A 24,146-nucleotide genomic window follows, 5' to 3' on the forward strand; every position below is an offset into this window, starting at 1 on the left:
ATGTGTGGATACTTAGTTCATCGTGCGATGGACGTACCTCTGACTACCCCAATTGGGATAGTCGCGAGCTTAAGTTATGTTATGTATTAGACTGGTTTGTCATTAACTTATTCCCAAGTTGTACCAAAGCAGCCGCACCCCTCACCCCGTCTCTGCCCCCCCCCCCCCCCCCGCCACCCCCCCGACCGTATAACGTGACGCGCCTACCCCACAGCTCATCATCGTCGCCCAGCGCTAACATCCCGCTCATGCGCATCGTGCAGTCCGTCAAACACACCAAGAAGAGGGAGGGCCAGTGGTTAAAGGAAGGGTGGCTCGTGCACTTCACTAACAAGGATAAGACGGTGAGTGACAGGAATAAACTTCGTCATAAAAACATACTCCACCTTATTACAAAAACCAGGTTTAAAATATAGTTCGCGTCACTAAAGAACTCCCGCGGCCGCGGCTAATGTCACAAATTCTGCATAGAATTATTATGATTTGTCAATTAGTTCCATCAAAATCCGTGGACTTCTTTAGTGGCGCGCACTATATTTTATTATATTTATATTTTATGGTATTATATTTAGTGTCCATATAGCAATAAAGCGGACTGAGTGACTGAGTTAAAAATATCTTTTTATTCACCTCATTGGCACATCGAACAAGAAGACCTTCCTGTATTCTGTACTAGCGAGGTGTCTAGTTGACTTGTAAGAGATATCAAAACCCCCTTATGAAGGTGCTGTGGAAAGCGTTACTACTACTGTCAAAAATATCTGATTTAGGGAATTAAAAAAACACTTGTTCCTTTTCATGTTCAGTTTTTCAGCTTTATGTATTTACTCCTATTGACTAGTAAGATTGATAACAATCACTTTGCAAACAAATGAAGAAAAAAAATTGATGATCTTAAACGTGTGTGTGTGTGTGTATGTACCTATAGATAAAGCGGCACTACTGGCGCCTGGACAGCAAGTCGATCACGCTGTTCACGTCGGAGCTGGGCTCCAAATATTACAAGGAGATCCCGCTACAGGAGATCCTTGCTGTCGACACCGCGAGGACGCCGCATGGAGGTACATAGAATATAATTTCTAGGAAGTCCTGATTAAAAGCTGAGTAAATGAAACTTCCAAAATGTAACATTATGTATATGCTTGATCAATTTAATTACATAAGTGTTGAATGCAGCAGGGTGGATCGTTCATTTATATACGTATACAAGAAACAACATAGGGCCCAATATGAAACCTTGGAGTACGCCTATGTTATAATATTAAGAGAACATTGCGATTTTACTCCATTTATTGGGCATTTTTCTATTATATTATCTAATTACGATTTGAAGGCTAAAAACAGCCTCCATAATTTTTAAAAAAATACCAGTTTTCCATGTATCTAATTATAATGAAGCATTCAAATGCTTTGGTTAAGTCAAAAAATGTAATTATGTAATCTCTCAAAGTATATAGCACTTCGGTAACCGACTCTTATATTTGTGTATTTTATAGACGTGATGCACTGCTTCGAGCTGCGCACGGCGAATGTGGACTACATGGTGGGCGTGGACCCGGGCGGATCCGGGGCCGGTGCGGCTGCGCTGCCGCCGCCAGACTCCGGCGTCGGCGCCTACCTCGCGCGCTCCTGGGAGACCGCCGTGCGGCAGGCGCTCATGCCCGTCACGCACAACCACTCCGGTACACATACACATACCGCTAACCCCTCCTTTAGACATTCAGAATTTGCCTTTCAACTGCTTTAAGACACTAGTTAAACAAAAACTTTACAAAAAAGGTTATTATAAAGTTAGTGATTATTTAGAAGATATGAATGCATGGGATTAACTGTCTGAGAACCGATATTAGGCAGCTAAATTACTCAATTGTATACCAATATTTTATGTTTTATGTTTATTTTTTTAAAGAACGTCTAGGGCCCTGTGCCGAGGTTTTTCTTGCAGCTTCTTTTCCCCGGCTATACAGGTTGTGAGAAGCTGCAGTAGTTTTAGGCGGATGAGACGTTCGTTATGTAAAATTGACGATTCAAAGTGTAACTATGTTACCTACTGAATAAAGATATTTTTGAATTTTGAATTTTAGTCCACTACCTTTCGCCAACCTCACTTTGCACATATTTTCGAATTTACCTCTAAAATGCGACCGGCCTACCTATATCGCAAACGGAAACAAAATGTGGCTTTCTTTCTAAACAGTGATCTCTTCGAGCTTGTCTAGGGCAAAGCTAAATTGCGAGGGTGGAAGCAAAGCAGTTTGATACTGAGATAAAATAATCGGACACTAAAAAGTCTTAGCTTTAACTTAAACCCTAAACAGTCGACAATATGAGTGTATATTTTCCAGCGGAGAGCGTAGGCGATGCGGATGCTGGGGGCGGGGGCTCGGAGCGCGGCGCGGAGATGGCGCAGGTGTACCAAATACACCCCGACGAGGTGCTGGGCTCGGGGCAGTTCGGGATTGTATATGGCGGGCTGCATCGCCGGACCAACCGACCTGTCGCTATCAAGGTACGACAAATTTTATCTACCCGTCCGTCTAAAGCCTGGATAACCCGTAACCACTCCTGATATTTGTCTTAAGAGGTATGAGACTCACTATATAACCCCAACCTTAAAATACTATCAGCTTTTAAAAAGGCGGACTGAACATCAGTAGCGAAGAGTACCTATTTCCATCTAAATAAGAACACTTCCCAAATAAATTCATATTTATTTATTGCATGTCACAAAATCCTCACACATTTTTACCCCAAATTCCCCAGGTGATAGACAAGCTCAGGTTCCCAACAAAACAAGAAGCCCAGCTGAAGAATGAAGTGGCCATCCTTCAGAACCTGTCGCACCCCGGCGTGGTGAACCTGGAGCGCATGTTCGAGACGCCCGAGCGCATCTTCGTCGTCATGGAAAAGCTCAAGGGAGACATGCTCGAGATGATACTCTCGCACGAGAAGGGACGGCTCGATGAGCGGACCACCAAGTTCTTGGTGGCACAGGTGAGACTTCTTTCGGGAGGAGTGCAGAATTATCTGGAGCCCAGATGTCATACAACCTTCGATTCGCGACGAAAGAAGTAGCTCTACTTAAGAACGAAATCTTTTTTGCTTGTTCCCTTTTCTTACTGATTGCGTCTGCGTTGAGTTTATCCGATCAGACAGATCCACGATTTCGGTGTACCGGATAACACAAGTACCGATTTGACACTGGGTCACGGGATCCAGAATTTCTCGATCTTTACTCACTTTGTATCCTTGTTTACAGATCTTAGTAGCGCTGAAGCATCTGCACGAGAAAAACATAGTTCACTGCGACTTGAAGCCGGAGAACGTTCTGTTGTCGTCCGACGAGGCGCTGCCGCAAGTCAAGCTGTGCGACTTCGGGTTCGCGCGCATCATCGGCGAGAAATCCTTCCGACGGTCCGTCGTCGGCACCCCCGCCTACCTTGGTAAGTGCGCCTTTTCAAAATCGAATAATGTGCCAATGGCTGTGAACAATATTGCCCAAGAGATCTCCAAACTCTGATGACTTGAGATTCTCTGTCATATCCTAATCAGTGATCCTAATATTTAAGAGTCAGAAGGTTACTTTATTAAATTGTGCTTTCGCAAGTCATTGATATGGTCACAGCTCTTCTTTTATAATCAAAACTTCATTGTTTAACCATTGTGTTTGGAGGTCCTGGTCTTACGAGGTTAAAGCCAATTTTGGCAATTAATCCCGCCACCGTAATATTTGTAAGCAATAGCCGTGTATATATGTTGTTCAGCCCCAGAAGTGCTCCGTAACAAGGGCTACAACCGCTCGCTGGACATGTGGTCGGTGGGCGTGATCATCTATGTGTCTCTGTCGGGGACCTTCCCCTTCAACGAGGATGAAGACATCGGCGAGCAGATCCAGAATGCCGCCTTCATGTACCCGCCTCAGCCCTGGCGGACAATTTCTGCTGAAGGTATTACATCCACCTAAACTTTCACCTTTTAAGACCCCATGTACGTCAACGGGTTTTTTGTATATATTTTTTTTTAATACTATTGGGTTTTTTGACCAAGAGGTCTGTGATCAAGAGAACCAGTTGTTATTGTGCATGTGTGTACGCGTATTGTTTACTGTAGTGGTAACCAGAATAACACGCATCTCCTCGCCCGTTGCAGCGATCGACCTGATCAACAACCTGCTGCAAGTGAAGCAGCGCAAGCGTCTGTCGGTGGACAAGGCGTTCGCGCATGCGTGGCTGCAGACGCGCGCCGCGTGGCTGGACTTGCGCGCGCTGGAGCACCGCGTGGGGCAGCGCTACCTCACGCACTGCAGCGACGACGCGCGCTGGGCGCAGCCCGGCCCCCACGACCAGCACTGACTCGCGTACGTATACACCACGGCTCCACCTGCACCCGCTGGAGACTGATTCAAAGTTAATAATAACAAATACAGGACTACTTACTTGTTATACTTCTTTTTTGGTATCTGTAATTGTGAAAAATGACCAAAGCGAATGTCCGCACCAGGGCCGGTGGCGCGGGCGGCTGCGCGCGGCTGGCGTGGCGCCGGCTGCTGGGCCGCGTGCGGCTGCAGCACGTGCGCTAGGCTCCTGCCTCCACAACACACGCATACACTCACTCGACAAACTACTTCGCATTCAGTCAATCTGAAATGCATCAAAATGATAGATAAAATCAATGTTATAATGTTATCTGTCAGTTGCCAATATCAACATATGAACTACATGTATCCGTATAAAAACCAAACGGAATACATTCGTCGTCACATTGACGATTCATATTTTTTTTAATCTTTAATTGACATTTTAAAATCACGTAATTTCCAAGAAACAAAATTAAAATAACTTAAGTATATGAGAATACAAAAAAATATGGCGACTTTGAATAATAGGTACTTAGCTTAAAGCTAGTTATAATGTATAAGTGTTTATCATGTTCCGCGGGAACCACGCACAATGCGACGCAATGCAGATGTATTTATTTTATACTTTGTTTATAGATATTAATTTAGTGATTATTTCAATTTTATAACTTTATATATTTTTGGATTGGACAAGATTTGTATTTTTGGATGAAGGGTACGATTATGGGGGTCGATAGTATAATTACTATAACACTCGCTAGGTGGCGGCACTGGGACGAGAGGTCTGTCAAAAGGCAAATATTTACATTTTATTGCTATAAAAGTCACTAGAACAGGCCTAATTATTAAATTATACATTTTATTAAACAAAAGTTGTGACATAGATTAGAAAAACATAGACAATAAAAATGTTCCTCTATATACATAGCATAAACAACCTTGATAAGTTCCGCTGCTGGGACTGGCCTCCCCTCAATGACCAGGTACATATTAAAAAAAACTTACATTTGCCCGCCGCTATCTAGTGAGCATGACGTGAAGTCGTGAACCCCCATTATATCAATTTAGAATAATGATCTATCGGAAGCGTGGCGAGTTTATAGTGACAGTTGTGACCAAGTTACCTCAGTAACAGTTGGTATAAGTACACGTTGTCTTGCATTCCCGATGTTACGGGCGATGTGGGCGGATTGTTTGTGAAATCGTTATAAACAAATTTAACTTTATTTTTTTTAATTCATAATTTATCACTCATTCTTCTTTTAAAAAAATGTTAAGCCGTTGGTCTGTACTACTGACTGATGTAAGTACGTAGTCGTTACTTGAGTCAAGTAAGGGCCTTTGGCGGCTCAATAATAACCCTGACATCAGGGTTGATAAGGTTGGTCATCCACCTCACAACCACACGATAGAAGAAGAATTTAAGTTTGCTATATAATGCACATTGTAAAATTACATTTGTTTTTTATTCTAAATACTTATTTATCACGGGTAATAATGATTCCACAAATAAATTCGCCGAAATCGCCCAATTGTTGAGTTACAGCGATTTATTTTAGATTAAGTATTCTTTTTATACAATTTTATTATTATTTATTTTTTGGATTTTTAACGATTAAACAGCTAGTAGGCTAGTTTCCAACTAGTCAAATCAGTTACTTTTTACTAAACGTCAAAACACGAAATTACTATGGAATTTGTATGAAAAAGCACTCTGTGACATCATAGAAAAACGTGACAAAATGTCGGACTTATTATTACGTTTTTCTTGATTAAAATTCATAAATAAATTTAATAGAAAAAAGAAAATGTTTTTCGTTAGTTTTAGATGTGTCTTTATTTAGTAATCAGAATTTCATAATTTATCTTGAACCTAGTACACGACCCTATTGATGTGAGATGTCGTGTCTTACTGTAGCTAAATGAATTTATTACTTTGAAACTGCATTTTATATACAATTTATTTCTCTGGTCCTAATTATAAGCTCTTGTGTAAGTACATTATTTTATAAATTACAATTTTTAATTGAAATCTACATATATGTGTACGTAATCTTCATGTCTATAGGTATCATTTGATATGATGAAAGTAACAAAATATATTAAGAGCTCTAATTATAGTTGATGTCGTCTGTAGTAATAAGTATAATGCAGCTTGACCAGATAAATGTGAAGAGTAAAACATTTTGTATATGATGGAAAATATAAATATACGGCCTAAGTCAAGATTACTACTAGTCTAAGGAACAAATTATAAATGTATATTGGCCCTGTATCCCGCATACACCTCCTAAATTTATTTTAAGTGATACCTGTCATTTTCTTATCCACAAAAAAGGAAAGGGATGGATTGACAACTTTTAATTTTAACATGAATGAGCGAATGAAAGTATAACCCGGGCGAATCACATACGCATCTCGTTGATATACAACCCGTTTGACGTGTGCTATCAACTTAATTCTGTTAGGTCATTGCCTAAATTAAGTTCAAATTTCTAAAATTGATATTACATAAATTTCAAGTCTATCAATTACCCGTCCCTTTTCTTTTCGGTAGATAAGAAAATGACAGGTATAACTTAAATAAAATTAGATGGTGTGTACTGGATTCCACGCCATTGTTTACTTGTCAAAGTCTATCAGAGTTCATATTCCACTTGTTGCCTAATAATGTAATGTAATAGTGCCAATAGTTACTAAATCTATTTGTTACCGCGTCTGTTATGTACTCACGAATGAAACTGAACAATATATTTATGAACAAACTCTTATTAAGATGTATTTGTAACTAGGTATATATTCTGGAGCCCGTGTCAGCGCTACACGTTAGCATAGAATAAATAATAATACTGTACTAAGTGCAGAAGGGACACTCCGCTCCGTAATTCGATACGAGACTGGAGCGAACTTGATTTACCTCACCTCATATGGGGCACTTTAGTATATTTAACCCGTAAACCGTTGAGGAGAAAACAACGCCGGCTAGTCTGTCTCGCTCACACGCACGGGGCACACGGGTTTTCGTAAAGAGCGTCCAGTGGTAGCGCTGACACACGGACTCTGGACCCGGGGCAACTAACGCCCTCTAACTTATCGGCCTAATAATTAACTTATACTTAGTTATAAGGTTCGCCGCTCGGTACTCGAGCTGCATATTCATTAACTGAAATAATGCAGCTAGATAGCTAATTAAAACGTTCTCTATGTACAATGAACTGAATTTAAAGTAAAATGAAATGTTTTTGAGCTCATAAGAGCGATATCTTTTTGTATTTCCCACAAGTCTGTTAACATACAAATATTAAGAGAATGTAACTTGGTTATTTGTCCCCCTGCCTACATAATAGGGATAAGTTCACGTAATAGATACTCTTAACAAAGACATCTGGACAAAGAGAACAAAAATCATTCGAGAGAGATTAAAATCATCTGTCAGTAAAATCTTTAATAAAACCTAACATAAATTTAAGTATATATTATATTGTCGCTAGACAAGCGCGGTGCAAGCCAAATACCCTGCCACGGGCAGTGCCAACCATTGTTTTATATTATATCGTCATATACATTATTATTACAGAAGCATTTTGATATTTGTGAAATAATATTATTATTGAATCGAGAGAATTTAGCCAAGAATGTATTTAGAATAGGATATTGAAATCTGAAGGTGTATAACAGGGTTGAGCCATAGTGTAAAGAGAACGGCAGATTTTCAAACGAGTGCATAAGCGGTTCAGGCAACCTGCAACTTAATTTGATAGGACTAAAACTAGCTAAATCTTTCTCTTACACTTATTTTAAGTGAAAGACGGTACTAGTTTAAGAGATGTCAAACTAAAAATAGTTTAAGTTTGTGTGCGTCCGAATAGGCACCAGTAATACCCATAAAGTATAAATGCCCAGTCATATCGCGAAAGATTCAAAGCATTCGGATCCACGCACAAGGGTAACCTGCTGTTCTCTCTGCACTGTGGTGGATGAGGTTTCAAGGAACCACTACTGGGACCTAAGTAAGTGAGATGAGTATACGCCGGGTTGATGTCTTGTATTGTACCGTGTACAGTCACGAGCATTAATATGTATACACTTTGGTACCATGTCACATTAACTTTTTTGACAAATTGAACTGTAAGTCTCACTAAATGACAAATATGACGACAGAGGCCTAAAGTGGGTACATTATATAGCTCATGACTGTACGGTTGCTCGTATTATATTTATACATTGTACTCTGTCACAACTATACAGTCATTCCAAGTTTTACTATTTATAATCTGTGATTTTACTATTATTTTATTTTTTACATTTTATAAAGCAAAACAAGCTTCCATTTTCTGTGATCTCTTTTGATACTTTTCAAACTATTTCATGATGAGTTTCTTTTGTGAACGCAGCTAGAATATTGCCTTTAAATCTAATGAAATTTCTATAACCTCGTGACTTAAGTAAATGGTATATTTTAAGTGTTACTTGTGTAAATAATATAACTAATATACGTTTTCAAATGTCAATTCTGTCTGTGTATTGTATGTCTTCGCTGTTTCGCTAGTTCTCTGTAGTCATCTTCTTTACATTTTACTCTGATGTTACCTCTATACGAACGTACCTATATTCCGCTAACTTCCGAATTGAGAGTACTTATTTTTATTTTTTAAACTTGTTTACGATGTACGTGTTTAGAACGTAATAAGATTTGGACCAACCCCGATGTAATCATAGTACGATATGGATATTTTGTAACTAGTATAAAGGTCACTGACAAATCACCGTAGTACCTAATGGAGTGTCAAAGGTAATGGATGTTACGAGTATAGTGTAACTATAGTAATTGTCATTTGAGCATAATATTGTATGAGGTGACTGTTGATGTGTGTCGTGGGTTGTGCTCTGTGCTGTCGTAAAACAATCGGCCTATACACGTCGCGCTGCTGAGCGGTTTGTAGAGCCTTCAGCAATAGAGTATATCCGGCGCCGACCTTCCCCCCCCCCCTGGGTCTTACTTTAGCCTTAAATGGCCGTAAATCGCTAAGGAGTAAGCTGGACCGCGCGCAGACTGTCTGTCTCGGTCGCACTTACACAGAAAAGCGGCACACGAATGAGATTTCTGTGTGGAGTGTCCAGGACATGATTCAGCGGTCCACATGTTATCTGTGGGTCTAAAAAGGCTCTAAAAACTTTTTTTGTGGTCACCCATGCTATGACCGGCCTTTGCGAAAGTTGCTTAACTTCAACAATCGCAGACCTAGCGCGTTAACCGCTGCGCCACCGAGCTCCTCAATATATATCTGGAGTAATCACTTGCCGTATAACATAACAGCCACGAAGAGGTGGGCAGTGGTGTATAATATATACACCCGCTCCTCACCAGCTACGTTTAAGTCCCATGTAATAAGTGGCAAGTCCATTGCTATTTACCTCGCACAAGTCATGAAGACCACGTGATGGGTTATCTATGGCCCAAATATGAATTCAGACTCGTAAAGTCGATTTCAGTGGTTCAAAGCCCGACGTAGAGCGGATGAAGGATAATAGAATTGCAAAAGCGGTATATAAAGCGAAATTAATGGTAGGGCTGGCAGAGGAAGACCGAGAAGGACTTACGATGACCAAATTGGAGATGTCCTTAGAAAAGGTTCAATACGATCTACTCTGAACCGGCGTGCGTGTATGAAGCGATTGATGAATGTGGAGGAAGCAAGAGAAGTGTGTCAGGATCGAAGCAAATGGAATTCTATAGTCTCTGCTTACCACGGTGGGAAATAGGCGTGAGTTTATGTGTAAAGCCTGAGTCGGGATTCGAACCAAGGACACTACAATGTAAGTCACGCTCTCCGTACAGGGCTATCACGGATCTACGGGTCCTAAATAATGTCACAAATAAATCTACAGTGGACACACAGAGCACAACTCCGCTTGTTGATGTTATAGGGTAAGTGGTTATTTTGCGACGAGATCCATTTACAAATTGTGTTATTATTAACTATTTAAATAATAAATGCCGTTTTGAATAACAGTCATTTTCATTTACCAACCACTACGCTAAATATAACCTTTCTGAAAGAATTAGAACGCTGTTCACGCTATCTCCCCGCCGGCGTGGTCGACAATTTCCCTCAATCGGCGCTTATCGCTATTGACTAACTAGGGTCGATTAATGCCCTGAGCCGAGCTTCGCGCCCAACTGGGCACCCTCAGGCTCGTTGACGTTGTACGGGTGAGAGCCTTCAGCGCTCCCCATTTGTCCGGCCAATTAGTTAATGTCATCTGCGGCAAATCTACAATAAGTCACGTCAAAAAAGAATCACGTGATGGATTGGCGATTGGGTCCAGAGCTGAATGTCACATATCTACATGTTTCAAGTAGACGTAAGTTGGCTTTAAGTAATTTTCGTTCACAGTCTCCATGATCACAGTAAGTACTATGTTTATTACAGTAAAGTGTGAAGGAATATGAACATTGATAATGCTCGGGTCATGGATGGCAGACGACAGAGGCATGGAGCGAGTAATCGCTGCGCGTGCGCCGGTGGCTGGTACTCTACGGATGTGACACCTACGACAGGCACACTATGTGTTATGAAGTAGGTGGGTTGGGTAGATACTATAGTTATGATAACGCCAAATATCGTTATAAGTAAGTAGGTAATATTATAATGATTTTCGGCCCTAAACATAATGACTGGACTTAATCACGTTTTATAATTTCTACTTTGATGACTTGAAGTGTAAGTTCCTAATCCTTGAATTCCACTTACGTGGTGTAACTTTCCAAAATCACACAATCGTAAAAAGTTTTTTTTCTAGTCTTTCTCTCCGCTACCAAATGTTGAGCACCCCTGACATAACTGGTCCAGCTAATCTTCCTCGCTACGCTGCCGCGTGTCACAGTACGGTTCACATCGAGACGAGCGCCTGTCGCCACCCGTCACCATGCTCCTGTCCATAACGGTGCTTCTCCTCACGCACGTCCGCTGCGAGTGGGTGGAGATATCCCAACAACATTACAAGAAACCTCTCCGACCACATAACCCTCTGCTCGCCACAATCGGTAAAGTCAACGACATCGAAAGAACAACGAAAGTAAACCGAGTGTACATCAACCATTCTCTCCCGGAGTACGACTGGAACACAGGTTCAGTTTCCAAACGACTTAACATTTATAATGGTGTGCAACTTGACAGCAGTACTGTAAACTTTAAACCAGATTATAACACCGTCTTTGACCAACCGACGGAGAATGATAAAGTTATCCCAAATAAAAGCAAAAATGATGTGATTATTGTAAGGAAACAAAAGCCTGAAGTAAACAGAGTAACAAATAAACCGACAAAAAGTTATAGAGTTCCTGTAACAGGAAGCGTGGTGAGAGTTCGTCCGGTGAAAGACAATCAACTAACTACAAAAAGAAAACCTCCAGACGAGTACAAAGGACCTATTGAAGTACTAAACTTATCAGATCTTGATTTTGTCACAGAAGAGGACCCTTCAACTACAGAATTTGAAATTGGTATGAATACTGAAAAATATAACCGAAAGCAAATCTTTGGAAGTAGTAGCACTACTGCAACGAACAAATTTAAAACGGAACATAACGTTTTTCGTATAAATGACTTACGAAGAACAACCAGTGCGCCGAATGGAAATCCCAAATTTAAAGATCAATCTACCAGCCTTGGTATGAGAAGAGTTGAAATCTTATCTAGCACTAAACCAACACCTGAAGAAAATCACAGCAACAATCATGATCGCCCCAACAAAAGTTCACCAAGAACGGAATTTGATAATGACGAACTTAAAACTATTTATAAATTTCCAAACCTTGGCCAAATAAAGCGAGTGCAAATACCCAATAACAGTGTTAAGACACATAGCAACACGGTGCATAAAGGAGAAAATAAAGTGGAGATTATTGGTAAAGTTCAAAATCAAGAGCGTAGAGTTGACAATACCGGTACACGAGTAAGTACTACTGAAAATATTTATCCAATAACAATAAAAGCTGATAAAAATAACTTCGACAAGAGACCAGATAATAATAGAAATGTCAGCCCAGAAGAAATCATGTTGGAAGAAATCCTTCAACAGGAACAAGATAATGAAGATGTAAGGGTTCATAAGGTGGCAAGTATGGGCAGTGTAAAACGGGTTTTTCATCCTAACAAAGAGGTCAAAGAACATAAAAATAGACACAACGGTAATGGGTCAATCAAACCTCTAACAGAAACTCCACCGGAAGAAGATATTGGTGATGAAGTATTAGTTGAAGACGGTGAAACAATAGACGTCCTTAACAAAGATTATACTAATGATTATACGACTACTACCGAAAAAGCGTTTGTTGTTACAAGCCCCAAATTCAAGCCTAAGAAAAATGCAGCCACGAAAAGACCGGAAGTAGATACACAGATAGAGAATTACGAACGCAATCCGTACCGACCAATCAGACCATCACCGGAAACGATTCCTGAATTTGTAACAAAACAAGAACATTTCAATTACGAAACTGGTTTTGAAACTACTGAAAGTAATCAAGTGAAAACAAGTAAAGCAACAACTGAGGCTTACAGCAAGAAAACTAAGACACGGACGAGCGAATTTGACGATCGAGAAGATAACTATTCTAATTCGCCCAAAAAGAAAACTGAAAAGGAGAACACGAACCAGGACGTGCCTGAGGATCCAATACCCAGTGACACGAAAGCCGGCACGATGGAGAATTTAATAAAGTTCCTGAAAACTGTGACGAATATCATTTCAAGAAACACGCGCCGAGGCGTCCGCAGCAAGTTGCGGTACCTGGAGGACTTGAGAGATACTATTTTAGCGAACATAGGTATGTTCAATCTCAAGTACATTTCTGAAATCTATTGTCCCTTTCTTGTAAAGTTGGTAACAGTAGCTACAACAACTTCAACTTGGTATACCTAATAGATCATCATCTTTCTAGTGTTATCCCGTTTTAACAGGGTTCACTTTACCTAACCTAATAATTTATACTTAAAATAAAACGAATTTTTGAGTTAGTATACTGAGTCACTACTGAAAATCTCGAAAGTAGATACACTACATATGACGTTTCCCTCCCTATGTCAGCTATTAATCTTCTTACTTGCTCCCCTAAAAAGTGCATTCATTTCATCGTTTTCCAGAGGAGCGTATAGAAGCAGCGTTCCCTGACGACGACGCAGCGCCGCGGCGCCGCGGTCGTGCTGCGGAGCCCCGCGGACACGTAGAGTTCCCCTCCTCGGAGAGCGCGCTCATGACCATCTCCTTTCTTACCTTCGCCGTCTTCCTCATCAAACTGGTCCTTGTAAGTATTTACATTCGTTCATAAACAGTTCCCATCATTACATACAACTTCCCCTCAATTAACCAAGCACCAAGCTCATGTCCCACGGATATTATATTAATGTTCCTATTTTGGACTGGGCGCGAACAATAAACATAAAACGTGTTCAGCTTATGTCTAAGGGATTGTGTCCTTTTTATCAACATGATGAAACATTAACGGTGTCAAGACTGGCTGTGGTTGTCTTTGTTGAGAATGGAAAAAGTGTCAGAATCGTAGTAAACGGAATTCTGAGGTCTCTGCTTACCCCAACGGGAAATAGGCGTGATCTTATTCAATTCAATTCAATCATTAATTTTAGACTATGTGTCCATATTAGTTAGTAACAATTAAAAACTTATCCTGTGTTAGTAGCAGAAACATAATTCAAAATGAAACAAAAGAAAAGAAATATCGACGGGGAAGAAGCAAATACTCCTATCTTACAATTAGGTCTGTGTAAGATATCACACCCGGATTTATAATGTATGTATACGTATGTAAAAGTGGTTGCAAGCTGTCTTCTAATTACCCGTGGTTCTACGTACTTACCTCATTTAGGATTACGAAAATAAATAAATCTTATTTTTTTTACAGCAAGTCATCCAGGCGTACAAAAATAAAACTATGATGGTGGTGCCGACGATGGTAGCTGCCGTGGGGAAGGCGCTCAACAATCACCGATCCCAAAATTAAATAGATTTTGTACTTAGATATAATAATTAACATTGCTGGCGAGGAGTGATTGCACTACACACCTCTGCCTACCCCCTCGGGGATACAGGCTTGATGCTATGTTATGTTTGTAGATAGTGGCCCCGATTCCTGCAGACACCGCCTAATTTTATTTTAAGTTATATCCGTCATTTTCATATCCGTCGAAAAGGAAAGGGACGGATGATTCACAGCTCTTAATTTTAGGAAGAATGAGTAAATGAACGTGTCAGGTTATTGACTGATGTAAAATTTTTAGACGGTTGGTTTAGATTTGTGCTTAAAATTGACGTGTGTTCCATAAATTTTATGCTTGTCGATTACCCGTCCCTTTCCTTTTCGGCGGATAAGAAAATGACAGATATAACTTAAAATAAAATTAGATGGTATTTACAGGAATTAGCACCAGTATTTTTATAAAAATAAATAAGATTTTACCTTTTATTTTATCACCAACTTCTACCAATGCCCTACTATTTTAAATCGCGCGGCGTCGTTTTACCTGCGCTCAGAATACGATATACGGTTCGGAACGAGTTAAAGCCATTGCGAGGTTATGTTATGTAGGTCTTTATTTTTAACGAAAGTTACGTCCTTATTGCTATCTATCACTAATAATATTTTTATACTTATATTTTATAAATAAAATAGTACTTATCTTTTATCCTAAAGAATATCCGTTATACTTGCATTTTCGCAGTACCTACCTAATACTTGGTCTTTGCTATGTACTATGTCGTTTCTGAACGCATCTGACAGCCAAACAAACAATTTTATTTTTAACTTCAATCAAATCGATAAATTGTACAACAAAAAGGGTAGACAGTGCATTCTCTTTGATTGTGAGGCGTCCGAGAGGCGTTTTGTACTTTTGTCTGATCAAGTAATCACTAATAAATGTAGTGATTGTGTTCTCTTTGATCACTACGTTTTAGTACATCTTTTGTTCGGGACAATGAAACTATGAGAACCATGAAGAAGACGGGGACAGTGTATGTGTATGCTGAGGAGCCTGGGGACAACACGGTCTCGCTGTCGTCGCCGAAATCTGTGGAAATCCAGCCACCACCGCCCGACGTAATAGAACAGAGTAAGTACCTACTGGCTTGTATTGTATATTCATTTGTTTTTAGAAATGGAATTTCTTTTTACGTCATATTTTTAAATTTTGCTAACAGTTCCATCCTGTTATTTCATACCCATATTTTAGTGTCCTACTTATAGTAGATGTGATAAATAAAATAATCAAATTCACCAAAAGGAAGCTCAAGACTTAGCTTGGACAACAAGTTACTTATCTATAAGACAATTCTGAAACCAGTATGGACCTACGGTGTTGAGCTGTGGGGTACTGCAAGTAACTCCAATGTGGAAATACTGCAAAGATACGAAAACAGTGTTCTAAAACGAATAGCCAAAGCACCTTTGTTTACCAGAATGTCAGAACTTCACGAGTACTTGGGAATTCCAACCATAATGGAGGAAATAAAGAACCATAAAGTCAAATACCGAGGGAGACTGGAGAACCATGTCAATCCACTTGCTACTCAACTCCTGCATGTTGGTAACAACAGCAGCAGACTCAAGAGAAAGAAAATTCTTTTAACATAAGAGGACAGAAAGGGGGGCCATGTAATCACAGGATTGTAAACGCCCACATATCCACACCTTAAAACACCTGCTTATGGTCGAACGACCGATCGCAAGTACAATGAAATTGGAAAAAAAAAAAAATTCACCAAAATTTCAATCAAAACCAATGTTCTGTTTTTTTTTACAATAGCTACAGGTGTGGCAGAGTTTGATCGTGTATGCCGCATCTGTGCATCCGCCACGGACTACCTCGTGCCCATCTTCTGTGGTGAGGGCAAGCAGAACAACCTGGCTGAAAAGATCTCAACACATTTGCCTATTACGGTAAGCTCATCACTACATTATAGTTTTCTGTTTTATGTGTAAGTCTAAAGATGTTTTAATTTATATCACGAGGATGTTGTTATTATAATTGTAAAATATACTTTTCACATACCTATTAATTGAGAGAATATTTGATTAGAGGCATGCTAGACTTTCTTGAGGAATTAAGCTGGTCGGGTCATCCAGGTATCCCGCAAAATATCCCTTGGGCCTGGAATTAAGGAAAACAGCTGGTAAAAGAGAATATTTTTTGGTTTAAAGTAGTTCTTAACAGAAAAAATAAGAAAGAACATACAATAGTATAAAAACTATAGGAATTTAATTTTTAGAGGATTTGGGTTTATGATAATAAAAAAATAAAATCCATCCTGGATAATCTGCAGAAAAGCTTACCTACACAGACTGGCAAATCCTTTCATCACTATGGCAAGTTAATTTCCAAAGGATATGTTAGACAGAGACTATAATCCTGACCACTGACATATCATGTGAAAGAAGCATCACTTGTTAGAAACTAATTAAATGCAATAGATCATAATAAGTAATTATTTCCGCATCCCCCCGGCAGGTGTCGCCACAGGAGCAGTTGCCGCAGAATGTATGTGTGTCGTGTGCGCACACGCTGCTGGCGTGGCACGAGCTGGTGGCGTGCTGCCGCCAGGCCGACGCCGCGCTGCGGACGCGCCTCGACCAGATACTGCAGCCACAGGTACAGGATCTTTCATCTCTATTTTTCAGTTCTATCCCCTCATCTACTACCAATTTTATATATACGAAACTAGTTTCTTTTTTCTTGAAACATCTGCATTAAAAAAATCTCGAAATCAGCAAACACACAGGACATGCTTTGATTTTTTTTTTTCTTGATGTGACTATAGATTTGCCGCAGATGGCATAAACTACTTAGCCGGACAAATGGGGAGCGCTGAAGGCTCTCACCCAGTACAATGTTTAAGACAACAGGCCTGAGGGTGCCCAGTAGGGCGCGAACCTCGGCTCAGGGCGTCCTCTGAGAGGAAAAATATTTGAAAGAATTAATCGACCCTAGTGGGTCGATAGCGATAAGCGCTGATTGAGGGAAATCGTCGACCACGCCGGCGGGGTCGGTATCGGGGTCCTGAAGTGTTTGGTGTCACGAGCTGATTGGCTGCCTCTATGGCTAGAACCATGTTTTGAAGTTTTTGATGCTATATATAGGAATATAAACATTTTGAACTTACTCTATCCAGTGGTCAAGTGTCTTTGTTAAAACTTAGAATACAATAATACTCAAATGTAATTATGTTTTAGGAACCCGAACCGTCGACCTCCCGGCAGACAAGAAGCCAAACAAATAAAGAACAGACACAGTAAGTATTACATTTAATGATTTCTTAAACAACTGTCTTTTTAAATATCTTGTTCAATAACAATGTATAATTTACAGGTCTGAAACACCAATAAATATGGTGCTAAAGAATATTTTAGATAATTATTTAACTATACTAAACAATGACGATCTTGATTTACTATTTGTTTGTCAAAAATGTCCTGAGCGACCCGCATCACACACCACTGAAGCGTTGGCTGAACACATAAAGTCGCTGCATATGATTGAAGCTGACACAGAGGAGAAGCTGGAACTTTTCGTCGAAGAATATGTCACTTTTGAAGAGTCATTGGTTTTGGAAGATATAGATAAAGATGTAGAATCCCATAAGGAGGCTTCTTCAGTGCAGTTACCAATGTTCCACTGCCCATTATGTAGCAGTGTTTTCTCTACACCCACTAGCCTGGTCTACCACCTCAATTCGCATGTAGAGGTCAACATAGAGGACGGAATCGTATGCTGCGACACTCGCTACCAAGACAAGAAGTCCTTCGTCACACACTTGCAAGCGACCCACACCACCCGTGAACACCTAGAACCTAACAAGTGTAGAACGTGTGGCTACAGCGCTGATACTAAAGAGAAGCTACAATCACACATAGCTACAGATCACACTGTTACCACGAAACAAAACAAAGAGCCCAAAAATATTATACAAAATACTAAAAACCAAAAATACTTACCTGTCTGTTGCCCTGAATGCAGGAAAATGTTCAAGAATAAATACACTATGATGTTCCATTTGAAAAGTCATTTGCAGAAAATGAGATACTTCTGCAATAAGTGTAGTAAGAGCTTCAGTAACCCAGGGAACCTGGCTGCCCACAAGAAGTTGGTCCACCAGGGTGTGTTGAAATACCTATGCAGCGAGTGCGGCGAGGCCTTCCCCACGAGCGGCCGCCGCGACAACCACGCGCTCACACACAGCGGCCAGACACCCTTCACATGCGAGCATTGTTACAAATCTTACCGCTCAAAGCAGACCCTGGACCGCCACATCGAAATGCACTTCGACATCAGGCGGCACGAATGCCCCATCTGTTCCAAGAAATTTCGCAAAAGTTCGCACCTGAAATACCACTTAAACGCACACAAAAGAAGTTGAAGTAACGAGCGTTGTTTGTTGCAGGTGCAAGCCCTGCCCGCACCCTGCTGACATATTAGCCAACGACAGAGCGACACTCGACAGCTGCAATACCAAAGATGATGAACTTATAACGCCAATGGAACTTCAAGACGATACTAATCGCGCTGACGACGCTGCTTCCATATCTGACGATGAAAACGAGCCCTTGTCATTTGCAGCCACGAAGAAGTCCACCGAGTTATACAACACCTTCTACCAGGCACTGGTCAATTTTAAAGATCATTTTGTCGTAAACCATAAAGCTAAAAGTAATTACCCAGATTTCACTGACTCTAGTGATTCTGAATTGGCCTTTGAAGACAACGAGTATGGAGTCGATTTAGACGTGGATCACTTTGATGATTTAACACAGAGCAACATGAGGAAGGACAGGATGGACGAGGAAACGCGGCTGGAGTTGAGCCAAGTTCAGACGAAGATCAACGGTAAAGTGTACTACACTTGTAAACTATGTGGAAAGAACCTCAGTTCGTCGCATACGTACGTGTTTCACAAGCGCATCCACACGGGCGAGCGACCCTGCGTGTGCCACATCTGCGGGAAACAGTTCCGCGCTCCTAACGGCTTGCAACGACACCTCACCGAGACACACGAGAAAGTCCGCCGACATTCTTGTCGTTTTTGCACGAAAAACTTCGCTAACTCGCAAAATTTGAAGCAGCACATGAGGATCCATACTGGGGAGCGTCCGTTCGTGTGTTCGCATTGTGGGAAGAGGTTCACTCAGAGCGGTTCGTTGCATGTTCATTTGAAGACGCATACGGAACAGTTCCCATTCCAGTGCGCCGAGTGTGGGGCCAAGTTTAGGCTGAGGTCTGGTCTGACACGGCACCGGCTGAAGCACACGGGCGAGCGGCCGCACGTGTGTGCGCACTGCGGCCGCAGCTTCAGACAGAAGCACGAACTGAGCAGCCACAGTCTCTCCCACACAGACGCCAAGCCGTTCACCTGCACGCTATGTGGCGCCGCCTTCAGGCAACGACGCGCGCTCACGCACCACACCAAGCGTTTGCACGAAAATAACCAAAACAGGGCTGAAACCATGCTAGTTTACACTCACATTAGACAATATCAGTGATAATATTTTAAAGTAAATTTGAAATTAAATAAAAAGTCTTGCCAGAATCGAAAGGGTGAAAATTTGTATGATGTTTTAATAATAATATACTGTTGTTGTTTTATTACGCCTGCCTCTTTTATTTACCAACACTAAACCTATCTGAACATCCAAAATAATATCACTCCTCCATTTCCCTTTACAGACGAATGTTAATCGAAATACCCGTTCTGGAGAACGACATCAATACGAAAGACAATATACAAGAGATTAAAGTAACACAGTTGGGGAAAAATCTAGACATACCTCCGTCGGTGACGGTAGCGGATGATGGGAAGAAATACGTAGAGTGTGAGATTTGTAAGAAAAGTATGACGTCAGCGTCATGGCGGCGACACATGAGATCACACCAAGGAGAGAAGCGATACAGCTGCCATACGTGCGGGCTTAGTTTCAGCGACAGCGGCAACCTGGCGCGACACACACGAGCGATACACGCCAACCAACGTCCGCACGTTTGTTCCATCTGCCAGAAATCCTTCTCCAGAAAAGGACACCTCCAGGACCATGTGTTATCGCACTCGGAGAATAGGCAGTTCGTGTGTGATCTATGCGGGAAGGCGTCGAAATCTAGCGCGGCGCTGAGGATGCACAGGAAGATTCACTCGATCGAGTGTAGATTCGAGTGTATGGAGTGCGGGGCGGGGTTCAAGCGGCGGGCCGCGCTGGCGGCGCACGTGAGCGTCCACACGGGCGAGCGCAAGCACCGCTGCCACTGCGGCCGCGCCTTCCGGCTGCCGGCGCAGCTGCGCAGCCACGCAAGGGGGCACCGGGACCCGCCGCCGGGCGCGGGGCCCACGTAGTCTCTACGACATACTTTTTAAGTGCGGACTATGGTGTTCATTTAACTCTGGAGATTGCTGTTGTTTTTTATATTAAAAATAGTATTGCGCTTGACCACTGTCTCACCTGATGGTAAGGGAAGATGTGGCCTGCCTATTCGCTCTAGTTTCGAAGATTCCAAGATTGTAATAAGGGGGAAACGCAGACTGCGGCAGGTTATTCCTTTACCGTTCTTATAAGGAAAGAAGATACGGAGTCTTTCCAGCGGATCGATAGGACAGAACCGCAGATGGAATGGCGTGATTTCAGATCGTGAAGTAGGAGTGTCTGACGCCCGGCTCTGTTGCAGGTCGGGGCGTGGGGCGCCGCCCTTGTACGGGCCCGCCTGCCCCTACTGCCGCCCGCCGTCCGCGGCCGCGCCCGCCGGGGTCCTCGCCGACCTCTGCCCGGCGCACTCCCAGGAGTACTTCGAGTGCGGCGAGTGCCAGAGCTTCATACACAGGAAGCAACTACGTCTCCATATGACGCTGCACGCGTCGCACTTCGATTCCATAATCGACGAAGCCAGGAAGACCCTGGTCGCGATGCAAGATGTCAACGGAAACAAGACGAAGAAGACGCCCGCTATCCTCATAAAGATCGGCCCGAATCGGGCAATCATGGTGCGCGAGCGGCGCGATCCTCCGGAGGAGGGGGAGTTCGCCGACCCCTGCGACGCGGAGGGCTTCGAGCCTCTTCCGGACGACGGGTTGCAGGCGATAGAGGATTCCCTCGACGACCGGGGGGACGCCGGGTCCGTCTCTTCGAAGGACCCCGGACGAGACTCCGGGGGTGAGCCTCGCGGACAAAAAATCGAAGGAGAGGGCTACATCGGCCCCGGGGAGGCCCCCGGCGGCCGCGAGAGAGACAAGGCTAACGACGACGACGGCACGAAGAGCCGGAAAGCTCGGGCGGTGAAGTCGAAACGGCGCCCGCGCAAGTGCCCGACCTGCGACAAGGAGTACACGGCGGCGTCGAGCTACTTCTACCACCTCAAGTACGCGCACAAGGCGGTCAAGGACAAGCCGTGCGACGTCTGCGGGCGGAAGTTCGCCACCGACGCGTGCCTGAAGCAGCACAAGGCGTCCGTGCACGCCTCGGAGCGGGCGCACAAGTGCCAGTTCTGCGAGAAGACGTTCCGCTCCAAGGCGAGCGCGTACATCCACTCGCAGACGCACTCGGGCGTGAAGGCGCACGCGTGCGGCCAGTGCCCGGCCGCCTTCCGCTGGCGCGCGCAGCTGGCGCGCCACGCGGCGCGCCACGCGGCGGCCGCGCACGCGTGCGCCCGCTGCGCGCGCCGCTTCCACGTGCGCGCCGACCTGCTGCGCCACGCGCGCACGCACGCCGCGCCCGCGCGCCTGCCCTGCCCCGCGCCCGCCTGCGCCGCGCGCTTCGCGCAGCCGCGCTACCTGCAGGTGCACCTGCGCCGCCGCCACCGCGCCGCCTGCGCCAGCGAGCTGCCCGATAAATGTACTGATTAATAAACATCAATTATGTGCGAGGCCGCTCACCGTTCGGACGCGTTGTCGTACGAATACGTCTCGTGCGTGCACGTCCGAACACGGGACGATCCCGACCCTTCGAGATAGGAATCGAATGGATAGTAGTAGCGATTAAGTCTACGATCGTACTATACGTTTACCGGGCCGATGAACGACTCTAGTTTCATGCTATGTCCCTATGTCATAAATATTTGTATAGGCTTGTTATTGAAATAATGAACGCCAAAGGTGTCACGTAGTGTATAATCGATAACATTTTTAGTCTTAACTTGGTTTGGCGTAGCGATGGCGCTGATTCCTATAGACAACGTCTAATTTTATTTTAAGTTGTCATTTTCTTATCCGCCGCAAATAAAAGAAACAGATAATCAACAGGCATAAAAACACACGTCAATTTTAGGCAGGAATTTTGAAACTCTCCCATATTTTTATATCAGTCAATAACCCGACAGAATTAAGTTAACAGCACACGTCAAACGGGTTGCACGCCAGCGAGATGCCTATTTTATTCGACCGGGTTATTCATGAATTTAAAAAGCGACAAGTGCGAGTCGAACTCGCCCTTTGGGGATTCCGTAGCAGCAAGTAACATAATATAAAAGTTCAAAGTAATTCATTGTAACTTTCATCGATATTTTAATATTTATTCATCTCCCCATACAAACCGTATCAGCTGATCGCGCATTTAGTATGGAAGACCAAAATTTTCTTTTAATATTTGGACCCATGTTCCCTCGAAAAAGTTATTCAGTTTCATGGCCAGAACCACGTCCTTCAGTACTATCGCTCATTTCTTTACAATCTGTAAATATAGATTTAAGTTGATTAAATGAAAGATAAATTGCTGTTTACGATTTATGACGTATTAAAAAAAACTACTTAATAAATCAAACTTAGTATATCATATATTTTGTTTAGTTTTACAATTCCCTTATTTTATAAGTTTCAGTTCTAAGTATGGGCAACACCCAAAATTTATTGTTATTTTTTTCTATTTTTGTGTGAAAATATTAATGCGGTTCATCTACCTACCAAGTTTCAACACTCAACAGTATAGCTCGTATAGTTTCGGAAACAGTGGCTGTGACATACGGACTGACAGACAGACATAACGACACCATAAGAGTTCCGTTTATGCCAACTGGCTACGGAACCCTAAAAATTCACAGTTGTCAATTATCCGTCCCTTTCCTTTTCGGCGGACAAGAAAATGACTGGTATATCTTAAAATAAAATTAGGAGGTGTCTGTAGGAATCGGGGCCAATGTAAGTTTTATAGAAAATGTTTTTGTTATTCTCTGGATAAATTGTTAATAACGTTTTATATAGGTTCCTAGTAATATTTGTGCCACCATGATGGCGATAATTTGCATTAAATTTAGTACATATTTTGTTTCTGTGTGTGCTCTTGAAGGAAGGACTGAAAATTAGAATAACATTTTTAACCTACTATTTACGCTTATTATCGAATGTTACGATTTTACATTAGTAAATATGGGGGTAGTCATAAAAACATTGTTTAGTGTTTCTATAACAATAAAGTTATATAAATGTTTTTTATAAAAAATATTCTTAGTTTGAAAATGTTTTTTTTCTTGATGAATTATGAAAAGTAACGTTTAATACATCGTATATAATCTGGTTTTGTAACACAATAATTGAGATAATTATCTGTTAGGATAGCGTTACTTTTTTAGGTCGATCGCACTCTGATTTCTTTTGCGTACAAATTCGAATCGTGGGTATAGTTAGTCCGTGCAATGTGTTCGGGGTGTTTTCGAGGTTTTGGGTGAGCCGGAGAGGGGGCCAAGGGGAAAGAAAATTTGGTCTTTCGGAATCGTAATTCAGAAAACGTGAAAATATTTGTGAGCTT

General features: G+C 42.2%; 3 protein-coding genes across 4 annotated transcripts in view; all 3 read left to right on the top strand.

Moving 5' to 3' along the window:
- The window catches only part of LOC126375247 (serine/threonine-protein kinase D1), a 101,421-nt gene extending 91,053 nt beyond the window's left edge, over nucleotides 1–10,368 (top strand). For both annotated transcript variants that reach the window (XM_050022158.1, XM_050022159.1), the window contains 9 exons: nucleotides 215–344; nucleotides 929–1,061; nucleotides 1,497–1,682; nucleotides 2,346–2,509; nucleotides 2,764–2,994; nucleotides 3,260–3,443; nucleotides 3,765–3,947; nucleotides 4,150–4,357; nucleotides 4,501–10,368. In XM_050022158.1, the coding sequence (XP_049878115.1) occupies nucleotides 215–344; nucleotides 929–1,061; nucleotides 1,497–1,682; nucleotides 2,346–2,509; nucleotides 2,764–2,994; nucleotides 3,260–3,443; nucleotides 3,765–3,947; nucleotides 4,150–4,352 (1,414 nt within the window). In that variant the 3' untranslated portion in view covers nucleotides 4,353–4,357; nucleotides 4,501–10,368. The remainder of the gene's footprint in view (nucleotides 1–214; nucleotides 345–928; nucleotides 1,062–1,496; nucleotides 1,683–2,345; nucleotides 2,510–2,763; nucleotides 2,995–3,259; nucleotides 3,444–3,764; nucleotides 3,948–4,149; nucleotides 4,358–4,500) is intronic.
- Nucleotides 10,369–15,157: 4,789 nt separating this feature from the next.
- LOC126375041 (zinc finger protein 275-like) lies at nucleotides 15,158–22,252 on the top strand. The gene is made up of 5 exons (XM_050021883.1): nucleotides 15,158–15,489; nucleotides 16,183–16,316; nucleotides 16,885–17,025; nucleotides 17,607–17,665; nucleotides 21,082–22,252. Exons 1-5 carry the CDS (start codon nucleotides 15,363–15,365, stop codon nucleotides 22,250–22,252), a joined length of 1,632 nt encoding a protein of 543 aa, XP_049877840.1. The 5' UTR covers nucleotides 15,158–15,362.
- Nucleotides 18,767–20,016, top strand: LOC126375300 (oocyte zinc finger protein XlCOF20-like). Its single transcript, XM_050022240.1, has one exon. It carries the CDS (start codon nucleotides 18,909–18,911, stop codon nucleotides 19,908–19,910), a length of 1,002 nt encoding a protein of 333 aa, XP_049878197.1. The 5' UTR covers nucleotides 18,767–18,908; the 3' UTR covers nucleotides 19,911–20,016.
- Nucleotides 22,253–24,146: the final 1,894 nt, after the last annotated feature.

This window comes from Pectinophora gossypiella, chromosome 18 (genome assembly GCF_024362695.1).
Source record: "Pectinophora gossypiella chromosome 18, ilPecGoss1.1, whole genome shotgun sequence".
NCBI lineage: Eukaryota > Metazoa > Arthropoda > Insecta > Lepidoptera > Gelechiidae > Pectinophora > Pectinophora gossypiella.

Excerpts from the sequence above, each read along its gene's own strand:
- LOC126375041 (XM_050021883.1), top strand. The coding sequence starts at position 15,363 with ATGAGAACCATGAAGAAGACGGGGACAGTGTATGTGTATGCTGAGGAG. Across the intron at positions 15,490-16,182 it reads GCCCGACGTAATAGAACAGA|CTACAGGTGTGGCAGAGTTT; the intron begins GTAAGTACCTAC and ends TTTTTACAATAG. Across the intron at positions 17,666-21,081 it reads ACAAATAAAGAACAGACACA|GTCGGGGCGTGGGGCGCCGC; the intron begins GTAAGTATTACA and ends GCTCTGTTGCAG.
- LOC126375300 (XM_050022240.1), top strand. The coding sequence starts at position 18,909 with ATGGAACTTCAAGACGATACTAATCGCGCTGACGACGCTGCTTCCATA.